The following is a 26,106-nucleotide window of genomic DNA, read 5'->3' as shown; positions in this document are numbered from 1 at the left end:
TCCTGCCATGGCTTACTGCGCATGCTCACATCAATACTGCGTCATTTTTGTCACATTGTACAACACGTAATTACAGCATTTGCATTACTGTAAAGGTAGGTTTAGGGTTGTAGGGACAGACATCTGAGTGGTAGCAGTCTTCGTTGTCGAATTGTGCTCCCTGCTGTATTTATGGAAGGTAAATTAGCAAAAGCTCACGGGGTAGCACAAATCGTCAGAACACTGTAATGAAGTTGTCTGGGATTTTAGTACCCTCATTTTTAGGTACGTATTATTAATAGATAGCAACACCATACACACAGTGAAAAATGGTCAGTGAATTTTCTAAATATTTATGACAGAGTGATACTGAATGGCATTTTGTGATAAAATAGGTAAGCTTGAGATTGCACTAAAAGTGAATACCCATATACACTGATTAGGTCTACTATAAATAGTTAATACATACACCTTTTTTCAGTTTTCCATTATTGATATCCAGATAAACAATGATATTTCCCCCAGAATTCATAGGTCATGGCCACTTCTAAGCAGAAAAAAAACACTTCTTGCCATAGTGTACAATCTTGAGTAGCTGACACAATTGTACTCAAAAAATAGCAATTATTGTATGGTAGTTGTGTATATGTTTGTCTGTCTGTGTTATTACATCGGTAGAGCACTAGTCTGCACCTGGGTGAAGAACACAGCAGAAGATTGTTGAGGCGGAGATAAACTGAAAGGCTGCTGTGTTGCAGAGATGGCCAACAGGAAGATGATGGCAGCATACTAAGCAATGAAATGGTGCATTTTCAGGTTTTGCTACTTCTAAACTCTAAACTAACTTTTTCCTCTACTTTATAAAGTGTGTTTTTTCCATTTTAAATTAGCTTTAATTTTAATATTTTCATTTTAATTTGATTAATTTTAATTAGTAATTAAGTAATTTTTTGTTGTATGTTTGTCATTTTATTAGTTTTTTTAACTATTTTGAAACAAGTTTATTTGTTTTAGTTTTATTTCTGCTTGTAATTTCAAAACTTAAACTTATTTCAGTTAGCTGCTAAAATGTAATTTTCATTTAATCTAGCATTTAAATGTTTTAGCTTTATTATTATTATTTTGTGGGGTTTTTTTTAAGTTTTAGTTTTTAACATTACCAATTCCTAACACAGGAAACATTTTGACTTATAGTTCAGTGTTTTGTGCCTCCATTACAACTTATATATACATAAAACTAAAGCTAAATCAAAGATCTAAAGTCAAGTGAGGTTTAAAATTACAGTGATTGTATTTAGTCTCCCAATTATCAAGTGTAGTTTTTATGCTGCAGCACATCTTTCAGTTCTGTTCACCAATATTTTATTAAGCAAAGTCCCTTTAACCAAACAATTCTAATTTTTTTTATTATTATTTAAATTAGCATAAAAAGCATGAAAAAAGAAAAAACTAAATTTCCATGTGATACAAACAAAAATCTGAAAAAGATACTTTTTTTACAACACAATACAATACAGCCACTAATGCTTTCATACAGATGAAAATAAGCACTTTATAAAAAATATATCTCTACATTGTAACATAATGAACATAGTGTTTGCCATTCAGAACACAAGGACCTGAATCTATCCATATGTGTCACTTTACATCCACATCTTGTTTTGGGAGACCTTGGTTTGAACTTGGTCATTCATGTTATGGGTTCCATGTGTGTGTTTACTTTTGGTAGGGAGTGTTTAAGGAAGTCATATGAGGAAGGATCAACAGAAAAACATACCTAACCATACAGTATGCTGACAGAGTTTTTCTTCCTTGTTTTGTAATTACAAAATTAAAGTGGAAAACAATGACCTCAGCTACAGAATAAAGAAACAAGAAAGAACTGCTGCATAATTAAATTAACTGACCTTGTTTCCCTTTCCTCCCTATTTTTGAAGTATTTTGTATTGGTCCTTGCAAACACCAGTGCTTTTCCAGAGTGCGAGATACACTTCATAATTCCTCTCAGCACCCACAAGATGGTGCACAACTCCGTTTTTCTACAGCATTGCACAAGCAGATGTTTTAGACTAAACCTCAGTGGAATGGAAAGCCAAAAAGTGAAAAAGGGGCTTGATATTTGTGACGCTGTGTTTGAAATGACGGGGACCACACAGGAAACGCAAAAGCCTATTGTTTGAATTTTTGAGATTCTTGTTGGATTGCTGAATAAAGGAGATGGTTACTCTTGAGCTTCTTTGCCGGTCATTTTGTAGATCTCTGTAGGTCCGTCCACATGTGTGATGGTGGTGGTCAACTGTATGTCTTCACCACTGTTTCCAGCCTGATCAGCTATATGGAAAAAGGTAGTGAGGAATATGTATTAGTGACTGATCAATACTTAATCTTAAACAGATTATTAAGACATTGTAGGAACAACAGGAAACATGTTTTTGAGGCAATAATGTTTTCTTCATAAAGAATTCAGCATAACAAACAAGAAAATACTCCAAAAATGCTGCCGCACAAGTCTGAATAAATATGGAAATCCATGTGTGATGCACTATTTTTCTATCTAGCACAGTCATTTTTCAGTACTAAATTAAGATCCACTATGTTTGCAATCACATCAAGAACAAATAGTGTAAATATGCAATAACAATAAAGACCATTTGGGAACAGAAAACTCTAAAGTTTTAAGCAGGACATCAAGATATTGGTGGTTTTCATTAGACCAGCCCTGGCCTAGAGTGGAATTACTCACTGCTGCCTGTGGGGCCCATTTCCACACAGAAGAGAAGGGGAGAAAAAAGGCCAAAAAGTAAGGAAGCACCTTGTCTTTTTTTCTCTCTCTCTCTCTCTCTCTCTCTTTCTCTCTAACGGCCACCTTCATAAAGAATTCAGCATAACAAACAAGAAAATACCCCAAAATTGTTGCCACCAAGACAGCATTTATTTGATCAAAAATATACTGAAAACAACAATACACTTAAATATTACAATTTAAATTTAATTCATTAAAAATGTATTTATTTATTTTAATATATTTGAAAATGTAATTTTGTCCTGTGATAGTAAAGCTGAATTTTCATATGATTTCACATGATCTTTCAGAAATCATTCTAATATGCTGATTTTAAATAACAGAATTTTTTTGTAACATTATAAAATGTCTATAAAGTAATTTTTTTTAATCAAAAATTAAATATTATTGACCCCAAATATTTCAGTGGTATATTCTTTATAAATGTATTCTTACCTACCAAACATCTTGCCAGTAAAGTCATCATAAACCACAGTCATTATGAAATAAACAATATAATACCAGTTTTTCTATATGTTGCCTACAAAACGTTAGTGAATTTCAACGTGAGAGCTGAGAGTGATTTGTTAACTCCTGGCATCATGCACTTAAATAAAATAAACCCATAAAACAAAGCACGAAATATTGAAGTAATGTTTGAAGATCGGGGCGTCATGAACTCATTATTTTTGAAGGGGCACGAGTGGGCGGTTATGTTAGTTGATCTATTACGGGCGATGGTCAAAGTAGCCTTATAATGTAGTCTATTAACTATGCATAAAAACCTATCTGTTTACTTAAGAAACAGATATGGGTGTCATGCCATATCATATTTTTAATATGACTGACTTTATATTTAATGTGAATTTAACACTGAAAGTTATGTGAATAAAAACATTGCAAGTTAGGCTACTAATCATAACACTTTCGATGTACAGAAAGAGAGCAAAGAACATTTACATTATCAAAGAACATTTTCACTGACAGTCTAGAGTTCAAGCACTCCCAAAAACTCCCATTAAAATCACTGAAGCCGTTTACACTGTAAAATGAATATATTACAGATTTGTACACACATCTGCACTTTGTTATTTCTGACGAGAGAATCCGCCAGAAAGAAGTATTCAGTCAGTAAACGAGTAAAGAAAACACTGGCATTTTTAGTGATGACTCATCTGAATGCCTCTGATTGGTCATTGCATTCATATGCTCAACAGAATCGTGTGTGATTGGTTATAATTCACAGTGCTGTAAAAACGTCTCTGGCTCAACACCAGCCAGCGAATGCAGATTTGAATTAGCAGCTGATGATGATACTCACTGAACAATCTAATCACACCGGTGTGATTGTATTAAATATAGAAAATATTATTTGGCTATTTTTTGTCTTTTGGAATCTGCATTCAAAATCCACTTGGCTCAAAATCTGAGGGGGCACATTCCGGAATGCCTAATCTGACATTACAATAAAAACCATTCGGGGACAGAAACTGTAAAGAAAGTTTCAAGCACGACATCAAGATATTGATGGTTTTCATTAGACCAGCCCAAGTAGGAAGCCTGGCCTAGATTAGAGACACCCACTGCCGCCAATGAGGCCCATTTCCCAAAAAGAGGGGAAAAAAAAAAAACAAGCCCCACCCTTTCCTGGCATCAAGATGTGCTAGTCCAACAAACACGGGGAGACTGTTTTACATGGTGCTAAGTCAATGTGAGTGCTGCACGTACTGATTTCTTTGTGCTACAAACATGAAACTGCACTGTCTGACTCTTTTGAGACATCTTTTTCACATTCCAAGATTGATTTAGACAACCTGTGCATTTCGATACAGCACAATTAAAAAAAAAACATTTGTGCATTACACATTAATTTCTCATGATTCAAGGGAAAAACTGAGCAGTTTTGGGTGTGCCTCAAAATGTAGTCTCAGTTTATCTGAAAACCAAATAATCCTAATGCTAATAAGGGCAACATTTTTGCACATTTGTATGTATTTACAGCTATCTGGAAGACATAAAATAAAGTATTTTTATTGTATCAAAGTATATAAAATGTTTGGGGTTTTTTTGGTTTTCTAATGTCAAATGGCCACTTTCGAAACACTAAAAATATAATATAAACATAATATACAATGCTATGGCTATAGAGTCTGAACTATATGTCGATGCCACTGTAGATTAGGCAAGTTTACTCCAGGTCAAATATTAGTTTGGTTAGGATTTTCATCAAACGTTATAATCATGGGCGTAAATTTCATTTAACAGTAGGGGGGGACAATAAATATAAAATTTCTCATGAGCAATTTTTGAAGGGGACACAAATAATACAGTCAAACTGTACTTATAAAGATATGTCCCCACAGTGAAAAACTTTGCTTCTATCATTATTATTGTAGCATGGAGACTGCGCCATTATGGTTATTTTCAAAGTTTTTCTCAAGTTCAATGACAAAGCAGATTTTTCTTCAAAACTATTTATTGCATTGTTTGTTATGTTGTTTACAGTCAAGCCATCAACATACAATAAAATTTAAACATGACTGTTATTGTGAAAAAGATATATAAAATAAGTAATGTTTTGTAACAAAATCAATTATTAAATAATATGGTAATTCAAATTGCTTTACATAAAGAAAGTAAAACTATCATAAAAAATAATCACAACAATAAAAACAAGGAATTAAAAAAAGGTTTAAATTGTATTTAAAATTAATTAAGACACTTAGAACGGAATAGATATTGATTATACAAAAAAATACAGTGGGGTCAGTTCGGACGTAGCACAGTGCTCATTTAGTAAAACAATATGCTAATTGTGGCCGTTAATGTTAAGTTAACATTATGCCAAGTCGTCACAAATAAAACAATGCATGGGAAACGGCTTTGTCGTGTTAGTTGTAGTGCACTATGCAACAAGCTATTGTAAACAAGCTAACGTTAACTAGATAAGTAATAATTTAATCGCTAATATAGCAGATTCATGGAAAATTACATCGGTAATCAGCATTTTTGCCGCAACTAATTTATGAATGAGTCTGCATCAACTACATTAAAGATAATCGCTTTATTTAAAGTGAATAATATACCCTACTTACTGGAGTTTAACATTAATTGAGCCGCAACCACACACCTGACTTGAACTGGGAAAGCAGTGGGCCAAACCACTGTGAGGAAGGGGAGGGGGAACTCAACTGTTTCTAAATGCATTTTTTGCGGGGGGGGTTTTCTACTTACACTACTTATTTTAGGTATACATACATATATTTTTCACAATAGAGAGTGCGATTTTTTTTTTTTTTAATAATTTTTTGTTTTGGGGGGGGACATGTCCCCTCCGTCCCCCCCGGGATTTACGCCCATGGTTATAATTATCTATCAAGGGTCCATAATGTCCATTCCATGATGACTGACGAGGTGCATATTGCTGGACCATCCTTGATCTTGGTTGATACAGGCTTATAATTCAGAATGACCTATGATATGGAGCATGTCTGTGTAGACGTTTTCCCATCAGAGTTATAAAGTAGCTATTATTCAAGCTGTCAGAATGCAGGTTTACTGTCCAAGAGTCTCACCGCTTGATTGCTCGTCCCCATAACGCTTGTGGGATGGTGCATAGAGAAACATGAGGGCAAACACATAGAGGTTCCACATGCCATAGATTCCTGTGAAGAAGGCGCTGTTCACCTGAACCGTGTAGCCACCCCAGTGCCAGTGACCCTCATTCACCTGTTAACACACAACACATACATAATGAAAACCATATGAATGAATCAATCTACAATAACATATCATGTAGAAACTGATTTAGCAGACAATTAATCTATACCTGGCTAATAATGAAGAAGATGACAGTCATTGCAGCACATGCTAGTGTGACCAACATCAGGAACTTGAAGCGGAAGATGAGGCCCTACATGAGAGAAAACATATTCAAGAAACTTAAGTTATGTAAAATCAAACTGGTAAAATTAAATACATCAAACATCAAAAAGTTGAATACACAATACTGTTCAAAATTTGGGATTAGTAAAAGTGACAGTAAAGACTTTTATTAAAAACTGTACCATTTATAAATGCTGTTTTTATGAACATACTATTCAAAGAATCCTGTAAAAAAAAGTATTTCATTGTTTCCACAAAAATATTACACTGATACTACCAAATGTTTCTAGACCACTAAATCAGCATTGTAAGGAACCTCAAGTACTTTGATCTAATGATATATGGGCAATACAAACACATTTTGAACGAGTAAAATATTCATTTTGAAAAAGTAAATAGTTAAAAATAATCACCAAGTGTCACAATATTAAAAGTCAGAAACGGACAATCAACCAGTTTGCATTTCAACCTAAATTCGAGATTATGGAGTCTGAAAGCTTAACTGAAACTAAACTACTTGGCACAACCGAAAAGACCAAACACGCAGGAAACCTTCAGCTACCATTGGATAATAAATAAATTATAGGAATAAATTATATTTTACAAATTACATGTAAAATATATTAAAATAGGAAACAGTTATTTAAAATTGTAAATATATTTGACAAAATTGCTATTTTTACTGCATTTTTGAGCAAATGCAGCCTTGGTTAGCATATCAAAACGAAGACATAAAGATAGATTACACATTACCTCATAATGAAGTCGACGAGCCTTCGTCATAGCAGGTAAGGACGACCTTTTCCCACTGATGTTTCTGAACACTTGGAACACCATGAAGCACAGGAACAGAAAGTAGAGACATGCACAGATTCCTGCTACAATGATGAAAGCCATCTGCACCAGCCTCAGTTAAAGTGGTAACTTAACACAAAGCATATACCACAAAAGTGTAGAAATAAGCAACAGTATGGCTAAGTGGATCATTATTTACTCTAGAAGGCTTTAGTGGCATAGTAGGTCTGAACATATGTGGCACATAAGGAAGATGCATGACTACAATACATTACTGAACAGAGCATGGTTTTGACCATTAGTCACCATCCTGAAGATCTTCTCTTTAATTAAGAAACATCTGTATCGACATCCCACACTGCCAAAAGGATACAGCTAGCTCTGTCCCAACATCTGACGCCCAGATACTGTAGAAAGGGTTCTTCAGCTGTACTCCTCTATGAAGGAAATAAATAGAATGTTTTTTTCAATACTAAGGACTAAAGAACTGGAGTTAGATGGACACTAAAGAGAATACTTCATGCCAAGAATATGGGTAGTTCAACATTGGCTCACCTTTCACACATATCAAAAATGAACAGGCAGAAGGAGCCAAAGACAATGGGTCCGACTTGCTTCCAGTACACAGAAAAACGGTTTCTCTCAGTCTGGTCCTTGAGGGAAAAAAAAAAAATGTAACATTATATAAAACATGTTCAATTTTGTATGGCAATCAATTGTATGGCAATATGAAAATCAATTCAGTAGCTCTGTTTACTACAAGTTAGTTTAGTCTAACACAAAACTGCAAAGTAATTCTGCATTAAATAAACAATTTCCAAGCACTCCTTTATAGTATTCCATTGTTTGGACAAACAGTAAAGTGGTACTTACCATGAGATGTTCTCCGCAGAAGACGATCCAGAAAGAAAGAAGCATGGCGTAGAAGATGCCCTGTCGGATGTCACCAAACAGCAGCATCCAGGTCCAGTTGAAACCCACTGAGAACCATTCAACTGGGATATTGATGAAGGTCATGGATATTCCCAGAGCGAAGATAATCCTAAAGTACACAAAGCATACAGAGATATGATCATTTTTAATCATAACCAACAAAGATCACTTTTTTTTTTTTTTTTAAATCCAACATATACATGAAAAGACAAAGCCAAAACAAAGTCAAACAAATATGGCTCCATGTTGGATTTAACCTTTTCTAGTGTTCAAAAGCAAGCGTGCTGGGACAAGTTAATTTGGCGCAACTGAGATGGGGTGTAGAATGTGACTTCAAACACATGAATCACATTCCAGTCTGCCCAATCAGGGCAGAAAGAGACCATATTGTGTTGGAATGCCAGGAATGTTCCATGAGTTCAACTCTGGTGAGGGTATGAAGGTGCATTTGTATGCTTGCAATGGGAACAAAGCAGCTTTTCAGCTAGCAAAAAGTAAATTTGCAGTATGAAATGACAAGAGAGTCCACAATAAAGAAAAGAAAATATCTTTGAAAATATTAGTTTAGAACACATGTACCAAGTTCTTAGACATGTACTCAATTTCATGTTGGCTTCATGTGGTTTTATAGCAAGAAACGTTAAAGTAATAACATTCTTCATCCACAATAAACACACTAATCAATGTTACTTTTTTTTTTTTTTTTTTAAGTTTTAGATGCATTTTCAGGTGCTTTTTAAGTTTGGGGGTCAATGAGGTTTTTTTTGTTTTTTTTTGAAAGAAAGAAATTAATATTCTTTTCAACAAGGATACATTAAATTGATCAAAAGTGACAAAAGATTTGTATTTCAAATGCTCTTTTGTATTTCAAATACTCTTCCGCTACTCTTTTGAACTCTCTTTTTTTAAAGACTTTTTTTTAAAGATACTAAAGTATCAAGGCTTTGACAATAAGAAATGTTATTCAGCATCAAATGAGCATATTAGAATGATTTCTGAAGGATCATATGATACTAAAGACTGGAGTAATGACTGCTGAAAATTCAGCTTTGCCTGATGTTTCACAGTTCTTATTTTACATGCAATGTATTTAAGTCACTGTATGTATGAAGGTGCATTTATGTATTTTTGAAGAAAAAAAAAAAAGAGCATCATATCATTGATCCAAGAACTAGAAGAATATTTTAAACGCACAAGTGCACAAACAGCTAGCTGTGAAGAGCAAGAATGCAAGACAGCACACATCCATGACGTCAACTAAAATAAGCTGTTCCCTGGAGACGTGTAACTCACACACTCCGCCGGTTCCACTGCCATGAAGCAGCATTCTGGCATCATTCCAATAACAAGAAAGCCAGCGGGAGCCCATGTCACACATTTCTTAGCTCCCTTAGAAAAGTAAAAGAGGATTCCAGTTCCCATCTTGACATTCCAGTAAAAAACATGCTATGGAAAAGCTTTTACAACATGAAAAAATAATTATCCTGTCTGCAAGATGCACAGAGAACAACCGCTTGAGAGCTTCCTGTCTTCTGGGACCACTAGTGCAAAGGCACTAAGGAGTGTGTGAGAGATGGATGGTTGGTGCATGTTTAGTTTGCAAAGAAGAAACTAAATGAAAATTTAATTTTAATTAAATTATGGAAAAGATGAAAAAGACAGTGATCATCAGGATTTTCATTAAAGGGAAAATTCTGTCATTAACTACTCGTCGTTCCAAACCTGTAAGACATTCAATCTTCTTCGGAACACAAATTAAGATATTGTAGATAAAATTCAAGAGCAGCTTTCTGACCCTCCATAGACAGCAGGAGTCCTACCACGGTCAAGGCACAGAAACACAGTAAGGACGTCGTTAAAATAGTTCATGTGATCAGTGGTTTAACTGTAATTTTAGGAAAATTGCACAAAGAAAAACAAAATATTGACTTCAGCAATTCTTCTCCTATGTGTCACCCTAGCGCCATTATGAAGAGTACCATGATGCATGTGCTCTGTACGTAAACAAGGCAGAAGATAAACGAAGGTCTTGGGTTTGGAATGACATGAGGGTGAGTAATTAAAGGTGAACTCCACTTCCAGAACAACAATTTACAAATAATTTACTCACCCACTTGTCATCCAAGATGTTCATGTCTTTCTTTCTTCAGTCGTACAGAAATTATGCTTTCTGAGGAAAACATTTCAGCATTTTTCTCCATATAAGGGACTGGTATGGTGCCCCAATTTTGAACTTCCAAAATGCAGTTTAAATACAGCTTCAAACGATCCCAAATGTGGTTGTAAATGATCCCAGCCAAGAAAGAAGGCTCTTATCTAGCACAACGATCAGTTATTATTTTAATAAAAAGAATACAATTTATATACTTTTTAATGCCAAACACCGTCTCGTCTTACTCTGCTTGCACTGTTTTTGTTTCGGTTCGTGACAGTTAGGGTATGTCAAAAAACTCCCATCTCATGTTCTCCCTCAACTTCAAAAATCGCCCTATATCGCTGTTTTACCTTTTTTGTGTTTGATCTTCTTTGCATGTTCACGTTGCAAAGACTTGGTTGGAACTTCTGCAGCGATGTAGGATGATTTTGAAATGATTTTTGAAGTTGAGAGAGAAAATACGATTGGAGTTTTTCGACATACCCTAACTGTCTTGAGCCAGAATACACAGAGTTCATGGAGAGAAACGCAAGACAAGCATTTGAGATTAAAAAGTATTTAAATTGTATTTTTTTAGTGAAAATAACCGAACGTTTCGCTAGATAAGACCCTTCCTCCTCGGCTGGGATCGTTTACAACCGCGTTTGAAGCCGCATTTAAACCGTATTTTGGAAGTTCAAACTTGGGGCACCATAGCAGTCCATTATATGGAAAAAAAATCCTGAAATGTTTTCCTCAGAAAACAATTTCTTTACAACTGAAGAAAGAAAGACATGAACATCGTGGATGACGAAGGAGTGAGTACATTATATGTGAATCTTTGTTTTGGAAGTGGACTTCTCCTTTAATGACAGAATTTTCGGGTGAACTATCCCTTTAATATCGGATCTTGGTCATCTAACTGAAATAGTGTCATATCAAACACTTTCACAATTCAATTTATTTTGTATTGAGAAATTGATTGTTAAATGCATTCCTGTAGCTCAAACAGTTGATCATGGCGCTAACAACAACAAGATCATGGGTTTGATTTTTAGGGAATGCATGAACAAATGAACTGATAAAACGCTTAAATGCAGTTTAGATTGCTTTGTATAAGAGAGTACACAATATGCTTGAATGTAAATGTATTATGAAGTGCTTTTGAAAACATTAAGATGTTTCATAACAAAACATTTTACCATTTTGATTCCTTCATCAAATTTAAAGTGTTGTCAGTAGCAAGCACCTAGCTATCAACCCACAACACCCAAGCAAGTACTGTAATACTGTAAAAACAACCCATAACCCCTGTTTTCTCATAAACTCACCCAAACAGCCCAACAAAACTGCAACACCATAGCAACGCTTTTGCAAAAAAATGTTACCAAAATGTTTCCTATGGTCACAGCAGTGTGAGGATCTAAATGATCTTACATTTCTTTATTCTATTGACCAGTAAAACAATAACACCAGAAACAAATTACTATGTTAACTTCTGTGCTACAAAACATATCTACATTTGTATAAATATGCATCTAAAGTCAACCCCGTATTCCATTTGCAACCACTATCTGTAATTACAGTGTTAGTCATAAATGTCATATATAGTGACATTCAAAACTGCAAGTCTTTTCACATTTGACACATCAAAAGTTCAACTGAGGCCCAATTTAGTCTGTCAAATCTTAATTAACCAATGACAGCTTTATACCTCAGTAAAGAGCAGAGCTTTTGAGAAGCGAGCAGACAACAAAATTGACAGGATTAACTGCGGTGGAGGATAGTTACTGGTAGGGCTGCACAATTAATCAAATTTATAATCGTGATTACAATTACAGATGCCACAATTATGTAATCATTCAAAGGCATATATATGTATATATATATATATATATATATATATATATATATATATATATATTAGGGGTGTGCAAAGCAGCCGGTATTTGTATCTGTATTTGTATTTGTTGAGGGGAGAAAAGTATTTGTATTTGTATTTGTATTCGAGTAAAATTCAAAATAGGCGTAAAAATCCAGTTTTTTTGCGTTACACTTCTACACACTTTTTTTGGCCGGTGGAGGACCAAGAGATCTCAGCAGCAGCCACACTCTTTTCTATTTGGTTGCCCAAATCCATGTGAGGAGTTCCAACTAAGTTAATGAGTGACGGGAAGCTATGCTAAGGTGAACTGGGGAGTCGCTCTCTAAACGTGGGGTATTAAAATCGCTTTTGAATGCGCGCGCGCGCGTTTTACTTTCGGTTTAGTTTTAACGATGGCGCGAAACTCTCTGCGGTGCTGAGCGTGCATTCCACAATACAAGACATTAATTTAACAAAACTATTGAAGTGGTGGGACACAAACGGGATTTTGAAAAGTGTGTCCCCAGTGGAAATTACGCCCCTGCGTGAGTGGAGTTATCATTTGATGTGAATGTATGCCAGAATGTGCGCTGTAGCACAAAATATAGTATATTTCTTCAAAAGCAGATTGTGGAGACATTTTAATTGTCCACAATCAAAAATCGTCATATCACACACCCCTAATTGCAATGTAGTTTGTACAAATCTGGAACAGAGGTTGGTTAAGAGAGAGAGAAAAACGGCCGGTTCCGAGTTTCAGCGGAGCGCAGTGTCAGTGACAGGGAGTGATTGACGGCTAATATCTAAAATCTGTTAAGAATGTAAAGATCAAGTTTAGTTAGTTATGTAATGTTGGAGAAAACGGCGAAACTGTCACTGTATCAGCTCACAGCAGTCTGGGCAGTAGTTAGGCTAGCGAAAGTTTTGTAAAGAAATAAAAACAAGTCGCACCGCAACGATTTCTCGCACTCGCACAAATGCTTCCAAATATATTTTGCGGTCGCGCAGATTAAATTTTGGGAGCATATGCCCTGCCCCCAACCCCTCCGACTCCTGAATGTCACCCACTCACTCGCTCATGCGGGCATGCACTGCGGTCTCATGAGGAAACGCAGCTTTTTGATATGAAGTTTTTCTTGTTCCCGAATACAAATATTTTTTTAAGTATTTGTTCGAAATAAGTATTTGTAAAAAACACGCTATTTGTGCCTTTCCGAATACCGTATTCGGGTTCGGCTCCACCCCTATATATATATATATATATATATTCTGCCTGCTTAAGATGTGGGGGTGGGTGTGTTTTTCCTACATGTTATCTTTTCCTACATGTTTTTTTTTTCATAGTTTTAATTTTTACATTTTTTATATTTAAAGAAGAAACTATACATAAAAAGGTGCCATGCAGCGCTTCAAACAATGGTATAAAGCCATTCAAAGCATCATTAAATATAAATTGTGATAATCATAATTAATAATCAACAATTATGATTTTTGTCATAATCGTGCAGCCGTAGTGACTGGATCTAAAATCTCAGATGACACAGCTCATACCTGCTTTTCTGTAAATTACGGAAAACAATGAAACGAAACATGAAAACCTGCAATGTGAAAGCTAATTAGTTATGATTGTGTGTATGTTCACACAGCAGGGCTTCCCCTAAAATACAGATCTGAAACCCAAGTTTACTTATGTAAGTTTGGTTATAGAATACAGTTATCAAACCCATAAATTACCAAACTGTGTCTGAACGTAACCCTATTAAGGACTCAAATACAGGACTGACAATATTCTGCTGCTGTGTGAACGTTGCCTTGATTTAGCAGAAAATTTAAGCAAGTGACAGAAGCAAAATGGTCTTACTTTTCCAGAAGAACAGGTGGCCTGGTCATCTGGGTTATTCTCCTCCAGTACCAGATCATGATAATGAGGACGCTGGGAGTAAGGAACGTCTTCATGGCAAACCAAACCTTGGTGAAGCCACCATTTTGATGAATGCTCTGGAAAGTTACATTAAGAGGGACAATACAATGACATCACAAGTAACACATTAAGAGCACTTAATTGATAGGTATGGTTGTTTGCTGAGAGTCAAATAAGCGGAGTAAGACAAACAAAAGTGAGGATTAAGAGGTGATGCAATCCAGATATCTCCAGTCCACTGACATTTGTATAACCATTGCCCTGTCCAGACGTGTCTGCCAATTATAACAAGCCGAGACTGGGCCAAAATCCTCCCATGCAAACAAAGCTCAAACAAAACTGCTTGGATAACTGCTTGAGTAAACATGCATTCTATGACTGTATTTATCAAATTCACAGCACACATTCTGTACTGTGTGAAGACTCACCACAAGACGGATGTCTTTGATTTCTCCAATCCCGATGTTGACTTTTTTGCGTTCATTGACAGGTAGACGGATGTTAAGAAGATAATATTTATGGGCCACACTGCCAACCTCCATAAAGGGCAACAGGTCACAGTCATAGTAGCGCCCCTCGTTCTCATAAGTCTGAAAATAAAAAGATATTCTGGTGAGGTTTTGAACATTTACAAAGGAAACAAAGCTGAATACTGAGCTATTTAAGGTACAATACACTTGTTCCCTATATAGTGTTTATAGAGACTGCAGGCAACTGAGCATGTGCAAGCTAAATTCAGTTTGACCGGTTGTGAACAAAATTGGGTAATGGGAAGCGGCAGCCTTGCACATTGTAAAATGGCCTGAAAGGAGAAGTTCACTTCAAGAACAAAAATTTACTCAACCCCCTTGTCATCCAAGATGTTCATGTCTTTCTTTCTTCAGTCATAAAGAAATTAAGTTTTTGAGGAAAACATTTCAGGAATGTTCTCCATATAGTGGACTTCTATGGTGCCCACAAGTTTGAACTTCCAAAATGCAGTTTAAATGCAGCTTTAAATGGCTCTAAACGATCGCAGCCGAGGAAAAAGTGTCTTAAACTATCGGTTATTTTCTAAAACAAAAAAGGTTTACAATTTATATACTTTTTAAAATCTTCCTAAATTGCTACAGAAGCACCAACCCAGTGTTTACAAACTTAACGTGCAAAGAAGGTCAAATGCCCTTTACAAAAAAAAAAAAAAAAACAGCAATGTAGGACAATTTTTAAAGTTGGAGGACAAAATGAGATGGAAGTTTTTCAACCTACTCTAACTGTCTTGAACCAGAATGCACAGAGTACACACAGAGTTAAACAAGACGAGCATTTGAGGTTTAAAAGTAAATAAATTGTAAAAATTGTAAGAAAATAACCGATCGTTTCGCAAGATAAGACCCTTCTTCCTCGGCTGGGATCTTTTAGAGCCCTTTAAACCTGCATTTAAACTGCATTTTGGAATTTCAAACTCGTGGGCACCATATAAGTCTTTTCACATTTGACACATCAAAACAACTGAGGCCCAATTTAGTCTGTCAAATCTTAATTAACCAACGACAGCTTTATACCTCGGTAAAGAGCAGAGCATTTGAGAAGTGAGCAGACAACAAAACTGACAGGATTACCTGCGGTGGAGGATAGTGACTGGTAGGGCTGCACAATTAATCGAATTTATAATCGTGATTACAATTACAGATGCCACAATTATGTAATCGTTCATTTTGGAATTTCAAACTCGTGGGCACCATATAAGTCCACTATATGGGAAACATTCCTGAAATGTTTACGACTGAAAAAAGAAAGCCATGAACATCTTGGATGACAAGGGGGTGAGTAAATTATCTGTAATTTTTTATTCTGGAAGTGAACTTCTCTTTTAACACTATCAGTGTTAAGGATTTGTTATAGGTCAGAAATGACTAACATGTTTACCTTGGTTGCAGTGAAATTGCAGCTCAGTTTGCGATGCTCTATGGAATGGGCCATTTCAGTCCACTCACTCAGGGTACTGTCTCTGTAGGCCAGACCAACATCCATGGTGACCAAAGCTCCATCTTCTACATGCCAACAAAGAACACACATAATTCAGTCTGATATATCACAAAGATAATGCACCAGTAACATATATAACCAGTAACAGTTGCTGGATTATAATAACTACTATTTTCTACTTATCTTAACCGCTTAATCTTCTTTAAAACCTCTGATTGCCAAATCTGATATCCGATCTTTTTTTTTTTTTAAACAAGGAATTTTTTTTCTTTAATCGTAAGACAATAAAGAATGAAAAAGTATATAAAATAAGATGTTTTTGCTCTATTACAGGCTGAACTGACCTCGAAAAATATCTGTAGCCATGTGGAATTAACACAATCCAAACAAAGATGCCAGCGACATCTTTGCAGCATGAGAAGATATTTTTTATAGCGCACACAAATTCATTGCAAAATATGCATACACATACAAATATTTAAATATTTTGAGAGCTTAAGGAGTTCGACTTTACGTCATTCGCAGTCTCATCTCTGGCCTCTGTTAACGTCCTGTTCACAGACTTTGTTATATTTCTACACAGATGACATTTTGTGAAATGACTGCAACGCATTTTGTCTGTGAATGTAAACAGTTGTGGAAAAAAAAACTGCATGTGTATATCAAATCTGTAAAATATTGGAAATGACGATGCAACACAGGACCTCGCTCCACCGGGGTGGTAATTATTTAAATTCTGGATATAGGTTGTAGGTTCCCTTAAGAGAACTCGGGACTACAATCAAAGAATCTGAGGGAGTTTTAAAAAAAAAAAGCACCTGCTGATATACAGTCTGGATTTGGGAACTAGATCAAATCGATTTATTGAAATGATGAGACTACGAAGTGCATCATTCTCAGTGAATGACAAAATAAATTCAGTCTCACACAATCATTATCATATGGCTACAGGACTCTTTGAACATTATTCTACGAGTTCTACTGACCACTTTACTTTTACTGTTTTACTATTTAACCACCGTTACTTTTGGTCTGCCATTCGGATTTTGACAACACCTAAAAAACAATCTTTTGTGTTTCACAGGAAAAGTCGTTGCATAGGCTTGCAACAACACTAGGGTGAGAGTAAATGATCACTGCAGGTAATTTTCGAGTAAACTCTTATCTCTTCAAAACCCTGACATCTGGGGAATTAAATGAGTGCCTGCTGACTGAAGAACAGTAGTGAACTTTTATGGACAAGGCTAAATGCAGCCATGTGAAAGGACAGATTTATGACATCCCATACCATTCTTATGAATAACTCTTTTGTCATCATACTATGGCTAAAAGTGGCTCAAGGTAACCCAGGAGTCATTTTCTCTATTCAAGTCAATCATAACCTTACACACACCTCTTTCAACACATCAGGAGGTATATATAAAAGATCAAATTCACATGGACTCAACTTTGGTTCAACTTTGCATAAGGGATTGTCAAAGTATTACAGAGTCATGTGGTGTGATTCTCCTGAGCTTTGGGAAAGCAGGAGGTAGCTGGGAAAGGGGCCGTGGTTTAGATCGCTTTGCACAGCCTTGTGAGTTCCACTTCACTTCTCTAAAGAGATCCTTGTTGTGTTATGAAACAAGCTGGAGAGCACTAAAGAGAATTCCTGCACATAGAGGGCTGAGCTTTATGGGGGGAAGGGCAGCAGGAACAGAGAGGGAGAGAGGGGCAGACATTATTAGCCCAATCCTCTCTCCTCCAGTGTGTCTGCAGTGGCCCCCACCTACGACCGGCTGTGCCAAAGAGCTTTGAATGTCAGCTTAGCACACACAAACATTCCGCCCGGGCGCAGCGCGCATCACCCCGGCGACTAAGCCATTTCAACAGCTGTGTTATTGCTGGAGATTGGCCAAACTGTGCTGCTTGGCCAGAGAGACGAGAAAGACAGAACCAATGGCACTCTATTGAAAATGAAGCAGAGGGACTGGTGATCCCGATGATGGTCATGTGATCCATTAGAATGGCCTGAATCTAGATTTTTATAAAGGTTAACTTTTTTCTCTTTTGTTTTCAAAAGCAACAGGTCTTAAAATAAGCACAAATTATCATAAATGTACATCTAATTTAACACAGCAGATTCAGTTATAAAACAATTACATTATATTATAAATGCATATTATTATAGAATATGTGACCCTGGACCACAAAACCAGCCTTAAGTAGCATGGCTATATTTGTAGCAATAGGCAAAAATACATTGCATGGGTCAAAATTATCGATTTTTCTTTTATTCCAAAAATTATTAGGATATTAAGTAAATATCATGTTCCATCAAGGCATTGTAAATTTCCCACCATAAATATATCAAAACTTAATTTTTGATTAGTAATATACATTGCTAAGAACTTCATTTAGACAACTTTAAAGATGATTTTCTCAATTTTTAAATTCTTTTGCACCCTCAGATTCCAGATTTTCAAATAGCTGTATCTCGGCCAAATATTGTCCCAAACCATACATCAATGGAAAGAGTATTTATTCAGCTTTCAGGTGATGTAGATGGATGAATCAATTTCAAAAATTTCTCTTATGACTGGACTTGTGGTCCAGGGTCACTTATAGTAATGGCTTTACCTGCAATCCAAAACTTGGCACTCTGACATGTGTATTCTGATTATGTCACTCAACAGTGCCACACCAAGTTGGCTGGCCAAAGCCTGCAGAATCTGTACTGTGGTGAAAGGAGTAAAATAACCATATTCTGTATTCTGGCAAAGTTGAATTTTCAACAGCCATTACTCCAGTCTTCAGTGTCACATGATCATTCAGAAATCATTCTAATATGCTGATTTGGTGCTCAGGAAACAGTTCTTATTATCAATTTTGAAAACTTTTTTATTCGTATTTTTGTGGAAACTTCTTGTAAAATTAGGTCTTTACTGTTACTTTTGATAAATTTAATGCATATTGCTAAATAAAAGTGTTTTTTTTTTCTCTCCAAAAACCTCTTACTGACTCCAAACCTTTGATTGGTAGTGTATCATATCTTAATACAGGTTTCGCTGGAAACTGTATTAACCTTCAATGAAAGGACGCAACATGCAACACAAATTATTTTTGAAAGTCAATTTATATATTTTAAAAAATATTCAATTATTATGATTTCACTGGCACTGTATTAAAAACATTTAACTTTTAAATTAGAGGCTATAAATATGCATTATTTAATGGTGCTCTTAGTTATAATGCAACTATTAAAAATCTCTGTTTATTTAAACACCTTTTTAAGCAATGTGTTAAAAATACTGTTTTACATTTAGAGTGATAAAACAACTAGAAAGGAAAGATTTGGAAACAAAATGTGTATAAAGTAGCTTTGTATTCACCAATGTGCAGTGTTGGGAAAAGTTACTTTTAAAAATAATGCATTACAATATAGCACTACTCCCTAAAAACAAATCGCAAAACAAATTGCATTACTTAGTTTTATGGAAGGTAATGCGTTACTTTACTTTTTGCATTACTTTTTCTCATTTAGGCTGGGCTTGCTTGTTTGTTTTTAATATAAAAAGTTCTATTTTTAGCAAATGTAAAAACCCTTTCAAACCTAAAGTGAAATGAATAAGCCTCAGGCCGAAGGAAATGTAAATTCACGTCTGTAGAGTGTGCAGCTCAAACAAACCTTTCAGCTGTGCTGCCATTCTGGATTGCAGGAAGAAAAGATGCCAGAGAAGAAAGTTTAACATTCTTCAGCAAATTAAAAAAATGAAACACAAATGTTATGTTTATCTAAAGTCATTTTTGCTTAGTAGTATGGTTGAATTGGATCATCGGAGGTCAGCAGCAAAGACACTGGTTAGTAAAATGGGATGTGTGCAAAGTAACACTTTACTTTAGTAGTTACTTAAAAAAAAAAAAAAAAAAGTGTTTACGTAATCACACGATTGTGTTACCCCAACACTACCAAAGTACCATCTGTAATTAAAAAGTAATATGAACACGCCTCTCTCTCTGCACAACATTACTTTTTCAATGTGAAATGCTGAGTGCCAAATTAATTCCTGCTAGGACCTTATAAGACTGCTGACACTCTGTGAGGTCTTGCTCAGAGAACAGGATACACAGAGTGAGAGAGAAACAGCTGGCAGAAGATCACACAAGACTTATGGTAAACACATAACATCTGGCTGCGGATGATCTTCTAGGAGAGCATGTTCCAGACTGTGCTAGAAAACCCTGAACTATACAAAAATGGTTTATTCAAGTGCTCAAGGCAGAATTAATTATGCAAAGATCTGCAGTAAAGGCACTTATAGTGAGAACGCTGTGTCAAACAAGTAAAAAAAATACATATATTTTTCTCCTACTAGCACATGCTTCAGGGTGGAGTATACAACAACAAAACCATGGTAGCTCCACACAGTAGTTAATGTACCAAGGAACCAAAAAACTCCTCCTACATTTCTCAAGGCTTGAATAACCAGCAAAGGTGCTCCTGCTGCTAGAAGGAGCAGACGTTCCGATCACTTTCCCAGACTGCTCTAGCTCGACAATGGCTCTTCATTAGTGGCCAGTGTTATCCGCTTAATCCTGTTTTTGAAAGGGCAGACTTGGAGCTGTTCCAGATCCCCACCCTCCCACAGCCAGATGATTTTAAATGGCAACAGTACTATGCAGGTCCACAAGGCCGGAACCAGTCAGGTTCAAACAAAGACGCATTAACTTGACAAACAAAAAAAAAAACAAAAAAAAACAACAACTGTCAAAAGGAACTTAAATGGTGATGGAAACACTAATGAGCTAAAACATTAGTGAAGATATATTTTATTAATCTTTAAAATTTGATTTGTGCATCTTAATTCTCAAATGGCAATCAAACCAGATGGGAGGACTACATTCCTTTTTATTATCCTGCAATTGTCTGTGTTCAAGCCTTAAGCAGTTCCCCCCTACCTGCATGCTGACTTAATCCTCATTGAGGTCCCTCAGGCTCCAACCACAACAGTGAGAAAACAGACCATCCATCATTGTTAGTCCTCTCACAGCATGTGAGAAATCCAATCTACTTTTGAGTGAATAGAATGGGAAATTCCACTGGGTGTTCACGTGTCCCTCCTACACTTTCGTCACAATAGTGATGTTCGTATAACCTTATAAACCATAGTGATATCATGTTTATGTTTTTTGGGGGGCAGAGAAGGTGCACATTATAGCCTCAAACACACAAAAAAAACACAATCACACATTTTTTATTACTCACCAATCTGGTTTTGCATTTTAAAGGCAATGTCAAACTGGAGAATAACCAACATGAACTGGAACCAGGCACTCATCTCTCTGTTGGGCAAAGGAATGTGGACTGCAAACACAATGTTGTTGGCCTCGATTCTCTTGGCCATGGCCTCATCAAAGTCTCTGATCTTGCTGCACTGGTCAGGGCCCCATGGCATGAACCACTTGGAGCCCTTATGGTGGGTCTTCACGGTGTCCACACACTTGGTGGCCAGGTAGTGGACGGCAGTGGTTGGGCTGGGAGCTACGGAAACATATTTGAATATCAGTTTAAGAATAGCTTGAGAGAAATCCAATCCAATCAGTAACTTCAGGTACTGATAACCACACAGGCAAGAGATAACAAGTAAGAGCTCTCATATATATTTTTACAGGAATTGAAGAAACAGAAGAGCTTTTTTGAATCACATGGAGTATAAAATCTTTAATTTTTTTAATTAAATTTAGTCTTAAATTAAATTTAGCCCCTATATTTTTGGAATGTTATAAAGTTACTAAATCTTAAATAAAATACCAAGCAGGAAATTGCAATTGCAATTATTCAGCGTATAATCCATTTATTAAAAAAATTAATTAAAAAAATAATAATTCTTACAGAAACTGGAAACAGATGGTTTTACAAATAGGAATTTATACTTTCAAAAACTAAAATTGCATATAAAATAGAGAATTTCCCACTTTTCAGCAAGAATGCATTAAAATGATTAAAAGTGACAGTAAAGACTATTTCAAATAAATGCCAAGAATTCTTTGTAACTTTTTGAACATTAAACTATAAAAACAATTTTCAACAATAAGCAATAATAATAAAACAGCAATAATAAGCATATTAGAATGATTGCTGAAGGATAATGTGACAATGAAGAATAGAGTAAAGGCTGCCAAAAATTCTACTTCTGCCATCACCAGAAGAAACCACATTTTAACATACTTGAAAAACAGAATTATTTTTTTTTCTTTTTTCATTTTAAATTGTAATGACATTTCACAAATTTACTGTATTTTGACTGTATTTTGACCAAATAAATGCAGCCTTGGTGAGCATGAGACTTCTTTAGACTTCACGTACTGACCCCAAACTTTTGAACAGTAGCGAATATAAAGAAACACAAAGGTTTAGACAATAAATACAAGACTCGCAAAATTACTCTCTGATATACTCTTACTAAGGGGGTCATTAGCATAAGAAAGTATGGACAGGCTTCCTCCACCATTCAGAAGGCTGGTCCTGGTATTTTTGTTAAGTATGAGTCAATAGAACCCTTCCTGGGTCATCAAGGACATCTGAAGCGTGCAAATGACCAGGAAGTGAGAGATAATGTGAACAAGCCTATAGCTTGAGGACACTATTCAGATACAGTCTCTATTCCGGGAGTGTTTATCAGTATTCATTTAATATAACTGAGCAACAGCACGATTAAAAATGTTAATAATATCTAAAAAGCTTATGGGTGGGCCTTTAAATTGCTCTGCTCACATATTGCGGGGTACAACCATGTTACTGTGAAATACACTTAGCAAACAAAATTAGCTGTACTAAACCTCTCTGGATTCAATTATTCATTGACCCACAATCCTGGGAACAAACCCTCTTCAAAATACCAACACAAAATAATAGTCGCCTTTCGGCCCGGTGACCTCATGCCGTGTTTAAGATGTCCAATAACAGGGGAAGCAGCGCGCCTTTCTACTCAATTACCCTGGCTGCCACCAGCCACCGAACAAACACAAAGGAATCCTGCTTCATTAAATCAATCACAGGCAAGAATAGCCAAAGCAAGCTAATTTATCACCATTCATCCCACATTCTGCAGGAGACCAAGAAATTATTCCCTTCCTATCAAAATCAGAAGGAAGTGTGTGGTTGCAAATAGGAAAAGTGGAAGAGAACAAAACAGTCTTTCCAGTTGGTGTCAAATGGAACAAGCTACATAGAAATTTATACTCAAGCCTTAAGATAGAAGGGAATATTTCATTGTTTCTGTAAAAAAGGGAACAAAATAACACTGGTGAGGTCGACACGAACTGAGAAAAGAGCTGGAAGAGCCTGTGGGCACAGAGGAGGGGTTGTCTGTTCAGATGTAAGATCAAAGAAAAGTTCTAGAGATGCACCTCGTTTAACTCTTTATTGTCTGACCAGAAGTAGACAGGCTGAATGTAACAACAGAATACAAGACTGGTACAAGTTAATTGACTAAAATTAGCAAATAAAATGTGTAATATACAGCATACTTCATTCCTACCTTCGTCTATTGTTTGTCTATAACATTTCTTTATGCTGTACTAAGGAGAGGTATTAATGTGTTTGCTCTGCAATGGAAACATTAAGAACTATCTATGATTGAACATTAATTAAAAAGTTGTTTATAATAAGTTAGTAAACAAAACAAATATGGAAGACACTTAACACTATTAAATAAAAGATCAAGCTGGTTTAAACAAGCCTTTCCTCCGTTTAGTTTCTCGTGCTATATTTCAGAGACCCGGGACAAACTAGACACATCAAGGCGCACAAGTAGCGAGTAAAAATCAATGTTGTATATGATCTGCTCTCAAACTTCCAGGCGGAACACTGAAAGCAGCAGCACAAAGACTGCACCAGTCGACGGCGTGAAAATAAGCGCCCATCTTTGACACTACTGTAACAAAGCCATTCCGCAACTTTTCACTCCTTCTTAGAACGCGAAGAAGACTCTCTGTTTTGGCCAACAAAAAAAAAAACACCGTGTTGCACACCAGAGCGAATGGCAACATTCTCTGTAGTAAAAGCCAACAAACCCTGAACTACCAAATCTAGGCGGATTTGTAAAAGTAGCTACTCACCAATCAGTCCGCCGACCATAAAGGAGAACGCCTGGAATAAAAGGAGAATTACTCCCACAATCACCAACTTTTTGGTGCTCATATTCTCAATAATTGCTCCAGCCATTTTCAAAGTGTCTCTGTTGTCAGGACTGAATGCAAAGAAACGAAAGTCACGGCATCCAGGTGGACCAGTGCGCTGTCCGAGATTGAGAGCGCGACACAGGCTGTGTCTCAAACCCTAGTGAACTGCTTGTGTTGCGCTCTTCCTAGGGAACTATAGGGAAAAGGGAATGACCACGTGACCCACCCTGCATCAGGAACTCCAGACTAAACGAGTGCACGTGACGTCACACCACACTCTTGACTAGATGCACAAAACTTAAAGCTTTTTTAAAGCATTGGCCGCATGCAAAACGAAATGGTTGATTTTTAATGGTTCCAGTATTCAGAGGTATGTATAACATTTGCTCAGTCTTTTAATACGAAACACATTTGTCATATTCCCATCTGTGATATTCTCCACAAATCATGTTTCCATGCTTTTTGACTGGCAAGCTTTTAGCTATGTAGCTAAAATTATGCTACTCTATAAATTTTTCAGATTGTGCTGGAGGCAACACAGAGTCTGAGAGTCTCAATAGGACAATAGGACAAACCTGCTTCATTTTAGCCTTGTGTTGCTGTTCCAGCTCTAAGTATTAACTTAGTAACTCTGAGGTACCAAGCAATAATACATACAATATACAATTATATGGTTTTGATTGAACTGTTTCAATTTCAAGACACTCATTTTAGATTGTTACTATATGAGTTTTTCAGAGAGCTTCCTCATGTGTCACCATGTGAACAATTTTGAAATCAGATGACAACATCCAAAAAACATTCTCAGATCTTGCACATAAAGATTGACTGCAGTTTTTTTCAGAATATTACTACTAAAGAAGCATTGCTTCTTTTTTTTTTTTTTTTTTTTTTTTTTTTTTTTTTTTTGTAGCCCTGTCCATTACCAGTTTTTAGGTTTTTGGGCAGCAGCCATGTTGAGTTAAGCAATGTATCATTTCCCCAGGTAGGGACAAGCTTCTTCATGAACACATTTTCATATTTGGAAAAAAACAGCTGTAGATCTTAAGAGAATGACACAGGATGGCCTCAGTACAGGAGACTCATCATACACATACTTTCAACTGATTCTTTGAAAGAAAAAAATAAAAACAGCTGCTGTGTAAATTCATTTAAAAGCTGAATGTGGATCAAGCTTGGTTAAATGTGGCATTCTAGGGACACTAGGTTGTCTAGAGAAAGCAGGTTGCTTTATAGCAAAAGAGCACAGTGCCGTTGTGTGATCTAGTTGTGTTAGACTTGAACAACACCTATGACTCATATGGCTTAATCCCAGTGATCCTGTTTAAAGTCTAACTGAGGAGGAGTGCAACAGATAAATTTATATGCCGAAAACAAGTCTATAATTCCTTCGACTACAAAGCTGAATTTTCAGCAGCCATTACTCCAGTCATCAGTCACGTTATCCATCAAAAATCATTTTAATATGCTGATTTGCTCAAGAAACATTTCTTCTTATTATCGATGTGTGTATAATTAACATTGTGCTGCTTAATATTTTTGTGGAAATCATGAAAATGTTCTTTGATGAATTTCTTAAATAAAAAATAAATGCTTAAAGAACAGCATTTATTTGAACAAGAAATCTTTTGTAACATTATAAAAAGTCTTTACTGTCACTTTTGATCAGTTTATCATCTCAA

The 26,106-nt window shown here is 36.0% G+C and overlaps 1 protein-coding gene across 1 annotated transcript; it reads right to left on the bottom strand.

Moving 5' to 3' along the window:
• Window positions 1–1,318: 1,318 nt before the first annotated feature.
• wls (Wnt ligand secretion mediator) lies at window positions 1,319–24,603 on the bottom strand. The gene is made up of 12 exons (XM_051134710.1): window positions 24,362–24,603; window positions 21,507–21,782; window positions 16,202–16,326; window positions 14,722–14,883; window positions 14,234–14,370; window positions 8,315–8,483; window positions 7,997–8,094; window positions 7,815–7,878; window positions 7,400–7,543; window positions 6,591–6,674; window positions 6,337–6,490; window positions 1,319–2,310 (listed from the first exon to the last, which is right to left on the bottom strand). Exons 1-12 carry the CDS (start codon window positions 24,465–24,467, stop codon window positions 2,201–2,203), a joined length of 1,629 nt encoding a protein of 542 aa, XP_050990667.1. The 5' UTR covers window positions 24,468–24,603; the 3' UTR covers window positions 1,319–2,200.
• Window positions 24,604–26,106: the final 1,503 nt, after the last annotated feature.

This window comes from Labeo rohita, chromosome 2 (genome assembly GCF_022985175.1).
Source record: "Labeo rohita strain BAU-BD-2019 chromosome 2, IGBB_LRoh.1.0, whole genome shotgun sequence".
Lineage (NCBI taxonomy): Eukaryota > Metazoa > Chordata > Actinopteri > Cypriniformes > Cyprinidae > Labeo > Labeo rohita.
The sequence above is the reverse complement of the archived record's forward strand: the minus strand, read 5'-3'. Positions and strand labels throughout refer to the sequence as shown.

Coding starts and splice junctions, on each gene's coding strand:
- wls (XM_051134710.1), bottom strand. CDS start 24,467: ATGGCTGGAGCAATTATTGAGAATATGAGCACCAAAAAGTTGGTGATT. Junction 14,884..16,201: donor GCAATTTCACTGCAACCAAG/GTAAACATGTTA, acceptor TTTTATTTTCAG/ACTTATGAGAACGAGGGGCG. Junction 6,491..6,590: donor TCTTCTTCATTATTAGCCAG/GTATAGATTAAT, acceptor GTGTGTTAACAG/GTGAATGAGGGTCACTGGCA.